At 29.3% G+C, this 7,198-nt stretch overlaps 1 protein-coding gene across 1 annotated transcript in view; it reads left to right on the top strand.

Annotated features, from left to right (window-relative positions):
• The first annotated feature begins 6,618 nt into the window (after nt 1-6,618).
• Nucleotides 6,619-7,198, top strand: part of LOC100169208 (acyl-CoA Delta(11) desaturase) — a 19,478-nt gene continuing 18,898 nt past the window's right edge. Inside the window, exon 1 of the mRNA XM_029489517.1 lies at nt 6,619-6,766. Coding sequence (XP_029345377.1) covers nt 6,634-6,766 — 133 coding nt within the window. The 5' untranslated portion in view covers nt 6,619-6,633. The remainder of the gene's footprint in view (nt 6,767-7,198) is intronic.

Raw genomic sequence — 7,198 nt, 5'->3', positions numbered from 1 at the left:
CAGCGGTGGTCAATTGATTTTGTAATGGTTGTGTGTGTGTGTGGGGGGGGGGGGGGAGTTGCAAGGACTAAGAATTCTGAATCTTATAATTTGAATTTTAAATTTAAATTACACTTTACAGGAATACTGATCTTATTCTGTAGAATCAACCAAATTTGATTTGTATTTAATTTAATTAATAGAGTGAAATATTTTATACAGCCCGTATGAACTCCGTTTTCAATATTTTAATTTATAGAAAGTCTATATAAAAATAGACGACTTTAAACTTTTTTTAAAAATAATTTTATATCATTATTTTAAATAAAATAAAAATTTGAGTAAAATAGTGGACTTTAGAAAGAGTTCTTCTTTCAGATAAAAAAACAGTTATCAATATCCGATAATTCTACGAGGCCTGAGAGTTTTCCTGTGAAGTCATTTTATTTAATATAATACATAAGCTAACCCCCCCTACAGGTATCGGACAGTAGATCAGTTGAGTAAAAGTATTATACCTGATAAAGCTGGCAACTAAAATATAAAATATAATTTTCAAATTTTATAGAATTGCGGAAAATTTGGAAATCGGCACCGGGTCCCTTAATTGACTCGGAGAGCATAAATGGATTAGTTAGACCTTTTTATAGGGAGAAAGGAAGTAGATAATAAAATAAGAGAGGTATGTATTGTAAGTTGCAGATGACCTTGCACTATACTTTCATGGCTTTATATGCACCTTTTACAATTTAAAATTGTATTCTGAAAACAGTGTTTTCCAAGTGCACGTTGATGGCCGATGACATACAAACCAACTTATCTCCAACCATAGGTACTTAAATATATTGTTCATTTGTGCTTACTTTGACAATATAATGTCCCGTTCACTAGTCTAAAATAATATATAATATTTTTATGATTTTAAAACTTAACAGTTTTTACACTCTACAATAATATATTTTCTATATATTTTTGGGACTGGACTTAGGTAGTTTTATGGAACTATTATATTACCACGATTATTACACATCATATATTTTATTTTATTTTTTATACACATTATTACTTTGTTATTACATAATATGTCACATATTTTTATCATAACTACCTAGGAAATAGTTGAAAAAGCGTATCATATAACTACAAATAATAAATACAATTTATCTCACTGATAATAATATTTAATATCTGAGATATTATAACTGAGTTATACATATATTATAAAATTATAGTGGTTATAAAGATAATTAATATGTTGATATTATAATAATAAGGGACCTCGATGGGTGGGATTATATGATAAAGTACAAATTCTGATGCGCGAATAAAAAGTATTGACAATTAATAGCATAAATATGATGTTTCTAACAAAATCGATTTTAATAACACATTTTGTTAAATAATACAAAGTATATATTAAATTAGAAATAATTTTGTGATTTTGCATTACAATTGATACATAATCATTTTGTAAAATCTTTGTTGGCCTTTTTTCTACTCTAAGTGTATATTAAGCTTGTACAATTTGTATACCTACTAAGCCCTAAGTAGGTATTTAATTTAAGTTTTGCCATTGATAATATATTATTATTCTCAACTTCTAATTATACAACTAGTATACCTAGTCGAAGTCTCCTAAATTGTTGCTCGTAAATTTAATTTTTGTTAATAAACATTTAGAAATTCCCACTATGGGGAAATCGATTATTTTCACGAATTGCCAGCTATTTTATTTGTTTAGGACTTGATGTCTTAATACAAGGTTGTGTTTATTCGTCACAGGTAGTTATATTCAGAATTTTTTCTCGAGTGCACAACTATCGACGAAAGCAAACAAAAAAAGAAATATAGGTACACTTACACAATTCGTTCACATCATTATTATAGCAATTACAAATTATAATTAATTAAATTATTTAACACATCCTTCGATAATACTATTTAATAAATAAATCGAATTAAATTTATAACCAGGTGTAATTGTTACAGTTTATTATGTATAACTATTAATTATTATTTATTAAAGTATCTATTATAATATTATATGCTTATACAAATTAGATCTGATAATTTAATGCAATATTTAAGTTTTTTAAAAAAATAATTGTGTTGAACAATTTTCTTTTATAAGTTAAATATAACAGCCACGAATTAAGAATTATATATAGGTACAAGAAGATTTTTTAATCATGCTCGCCTCATTTTCATTCTTAAATAATTAGGTTTTTATTGAAATTGAAACATATTTACTTATAGCTATCTATAAAACATAAAAATATTCAGTAATATTTAGTGTACTGGTGTTAGACAGAAAATTATTTTTTTAAATTATGTTTTATGTAAAACCTAACGTCCGTCACGGATCCAAAAGAATTTGAATTAATTTGAATTAAGTCGTAGTCAATTTGAATAGAAAAATGAAATAGTGTTTTATAATAATAATAGGTATAATTTGTACAATAGTCGTCTTAAATATGTGGCTGAGTTTGGCGTGAAGTTGCTCTGGTCTCAATGGCTAGGGTAGGTACATCTGGAATGTAAGAAAAAGAAGCCACGGGAAAAATAAGACAAGAAAAAAAGTCAAATAAAAATTAATAAATACATAAAAAAAAAAATTAAAGTATTATATTATTATTTTTAATTTTGAAGTTGGTGATAAAATGGGAAAGGGAAACCAAATTAATGGTAGGTCAGCAAGTATAATATAACTTAATATATGTAGTTCATACTGCAACATGTACATTTAAAATAGAATCACCTGATCACCTCTATACATTATACATATCTAGGCGTAAGACACAAAGGCGGGCAAGTTAATGAAAATAATTAACTGTAGCAAGTTAAGTTAATTCAAATTAAATTGCCTTCAGTTATGTTAAAAGTTAACAATCAAAAAAAAAATTAGCTAAATAAGTTTAAAGTTGAGATAGAAAAAAAACTTAACTTAACTCAGTTAAAAAAATTAAATTTTTTTTCAAGTTACAATATTTTTAACTCATAAACTGCCCTTTATTTTGATTTACACAAATATTTATCAAGACGTTTTAAACTGTGTAAAAAATTAGATTATAACGACAATGATAGGTATAATTAATTATAAAAAGTTAAGTTACAACAATAAACATTTTAACTAAATAAGTTAATAAGTTAAAAACGAAAATAATTAACTAGTTAAGTTAATGACCACCTATGGTAAGACATAAATCAATTGATTTCAAGATAATATGTATACTCTGTTCACCGAAAGAACACGCCGCGGCCCGACAAAAATCGATTCGTTCTGCGCATTCGTTCGCGTCACTCACCCATAGCTGCCGGCGGCAGGACGTGTCTATTTTTGTCGCGAATCTTGGAGGGGAAAATAGTGCCTCGGCGATCGAGCAGCCGTCAGTCGGCATGCGCAGAACCGGCGTATTCTCTCGGCGAACAGAGTATAGGTAAGTTTATTCACAAAATACCATGTCATTTTTGGTCAATTCATGGCATTTGTTGGCATTTTACTGAAAAAATTCCCTGTCTTCGGTTAAGATAGAACTGTTTTATAAACGTCTTTCAGTCTCACACATCTATCACCAGAATTAATATATTAACTTTATTATAATATTATAATTTACATTTTTACATACGATGGAAATCATTAATTCCGATCAAAAGTACTACAATAAATAATGTTTTGAGGGTTACATGTACGTTCTAAAAAAACACCGAGAAAAGTCATATTACATGTCGTTGTAGTAAACCGGTTTTGCGTAAAAATTCCCAGTTTTCCTTAATTTTTTTTTTGTTTTTCTCTGCGCTTTTGAAAATTACTGGGAACTTCGACCTCCCCAATGCACCAACTAGATTCACTTTCCCATCGAACAAAGATACTGAAGTTGAAAATCGACGTACGCCTGATTATGATGTGTTCCTGGCTCTTCTATGTATGATGTCGGGATCAGCCACCAGGTTCTGTCGCTTCTAATGCTAATTTGATTCTATTCGCCGAATTTTAGAAGGTCGTATGGTTTGCGTTTCGTGGTGAATCTATTGATTCATAGATTTATTTAATAGCTGTTGTAATAAATTACAAGTGAACCCATTGTTCTTAATATAATATTATATAATATGATATGAATATGAATGTGTAAGGCCGTTGACCGTTGTCCACAACTCTATATTAGTATACATTCAAATGTTCTGTAAGCTTCAACATACCTATTTATAATATAACTACCTGAATATGTGCACTTCGTTGCCCGTTAAATGTACCAACTCTATATGACTCAAACTTTGTTCAATTCGCTATTTAATATTCGGTGTATGGTGTTTAAAAGTAATCTTAACTTTTCCGTTGCCCGGAATAAAAATTCTGATTCGCAGCAGTATATTATCAGGTAGGCAATCTACCTGCGGTAGATTGCGGACCCCTAGTTTGTACGCAAGTGTATGATTTAACTCTAAAGTACCAAAGTTATATCAAGTTTGTCGTATTCTACATTTCTACTTATGGTGGATTAATATAATCAATTAATACAAAATCCTAACCTAACCTGTTGCGTCACTGTTGTATTTTTTACATCCAGATTTCCTACTTTCCGGTGGATTTTCTTATAATTTTGTTTCATAATAACCTTCTCCGTGATACACTCTTTCGTTTAAAAAAAAATCAAGAAGATCTGATAAGTAGTTCCAGAGTTGACCTTGTACAAAGATTTTCAATGAGACAGCTGTGTGACATAATTACGTGATCGTCGGCCTATATTCTGTCGTCTCGGTCGTGGCTTTTTTCACACCTAAATCCATACAATTGAAATTGAATAAAAATCAATTTCATTTAATCTCAAACCAATTAATATTTATCTGGGAAATATAATTGTTGTTGTCATATTATGTATGTGCAGCTGTACGCTATATTTACTGCGCAATGCGATAATGAAATCGAATGTGACGCACGATTTGATGTAAAACTGTAGAAAAAAAAAATGAATTAATTTCCATGGTTTCCATGGTTTGCACTTAAATATATACAAAAATAAATATCACCATGTCGCCAGGTGTGCACATAAAATGCCATAACTCCGGAACCACTTATTGCACAGCGTACAAACTTCACAGAAACCATCTACATATCAATCTTAATAATATGCCCTGAAATGTTTATCGAAATCGGTTCGGTGAATCTTGAGTTATAAAATTTATTCAAAATGTACAATCATTTTTATATAATATATAGATATTCAAATATTCAAAGGGTTAATATCAATTATCCTTGCAAAAAAGTAAAAACCAATAATCAATCAGAATCTTATAGTTTGAATTCCGATTTCATTGCACAAATATTTTCAAAATAATCAAATGATTGACCATTTTCAGAAAACAAGGAGGTTGTACTAGTTTTAAAATAAGTTCGTATTGTCACAGACAGTTTTTAAATGTCATAAAAATCTAAAGGTTTGAAAATATGGTGAACATTCAGCATAGGTACTTAAAATTACAATAATCAGAATTTCAGAAAATGCATAATATAATTTAAGCATCAAATTGGGATAAGTATGATTAAAAAAATTAATTAACTCATTAGCTTTAAAATGATAATAGATAAAACACATAAATGGAAAACTATATCTTTAGCCTTTCCGATTCTTTCCCGCGCAAAACAGTTTTTTCTATGTTGTACATTTGTAAGATGGAGACAACACATGTGGACATGTGGGTGAGCGCCCTCGTATAGTATTGATGAAGATAATGGTACTATATTTGGGGTTCTATTTAAAATTAATTTATGACTTCCCGTAAGTCTTGGGATGGTTGTGATTGGTTGGAGGCAGATGGACAAGAACTTTTTTCGCTGTCAAAGTTCAGTTATTGCGAAGTTGTGACTTTTACATCGATTTACAAGCAGTGCAGTCGGCCAAGCAGCACCAATCCCATAGGCCGACGGTTCCATGTGGTGAAAGGTCAAAACGAATCAAAAAGAAAACATCACATAGATAAGGATATAATAATACTTTAAGTGTGAACATATATTTTTAATTCTACTCAAAATACTCTCGCTAAAATAACATTGTCACAGATTCGTTATGTAATATTTATAAAAATTAGAAAAAACCTAGAGGTACATATATTTAATAATATGATATTGTGAGTACGTGGGCAATCGCTCTGGAAAACGACAAGGTCGTTTTTTCGTTATACTGTTTGAAGTTGAGCTATCCGATGGAGGGGAATATAATTCAGACCAACTCACTGCAACAATAATATAATTCAAGATATAATTATTATATTATTATAATATAATAATATTATTATCGATTCATAAGCATACGAAACCAGTTTGACGAATACCGTTAACAATAGGCTACAACTGCACGTCCGCACTTCGTGTTAGTAAATACTCAATAAAATATCAGCGTGCCGTTAAAATGTCTGAAGTATTGTTGTATGAGTACCCGCATTAACGATTTATTTGTCTTATTGAGTACTTGATTAACATTTTAATAATAATAATAATAATACACACTGAAGTTTCATTTTTAAAGATGTAATAACGTGCATTTTACTTTTTATTGAAATTAAAAACAATATAGATACTTGAAAATTGTTGCCGTTATATTATATTATTACTATCTACCGAGTGATTTTTTTTTTTAAAAAGTAAACACTCGTACACGAATGAGTAGTTATGATAAGTTACGAGTTTTGCTGAGCGGAGTAGTGGATCAACGTTTTTTTGCGGTACCCCTGTGCTACTCCACATCATTCATCAAAACTTTGAATACTTACTTAGAATCAGGCGATCAACTAGGTACCTTTTAAATTTAATTTAAATACCTGCATAAGAATTCTTAGAAAAATATTTCGCTTCTGAGTATCAGATGAATAATATAATAATAGTATGTCGTCAAGTAATATTATTATGCTAAATTAAGATAATGATAAAAAATATAATTTTATTTTTCAAATAGGTTGTCACTATTATAGATATATAAGACAACTAGATAGCCGACACTTGATGAGTATATTGAAGTCGGGCAGTCCCAACAAGATCTATGGACTCACTGAAAAATTCGTATGGTGAATATTTTGATTGTTCTATACTTAAAAGTGAATTAACTATTGTGTACTCATCAACCCGAATTTCATAAAAGAAATATTAACGAACTTTGGTTATATCTTAAATCAACTGAAACTATCTGAAAGTTTACCTCAAGTTACGAAATTAATCATCTTTAATTTT

The sequence above is a fragment of the Acyrthosiphon pisum genome, chromosome A2 (assembly GCF_005508785.2).
Source record: "Acyrthosiphon pisum isolate AL4f chromosome A2, pea_aphid_22Mar2018_4r6ur, whole genome shotgun sequence".
In the NCBI taxonomy this organism is placed as follows: domain Eukaryota; kingdom Metazoa; phylum Arthropoda; class Insecta; order Hemiptera; family Aphididae; genus Acyrthosiphon; species Acyrthosiphon pisum.
This window is presented reverse-complemented; position numbering and strand designations above follow the sequence as displayed.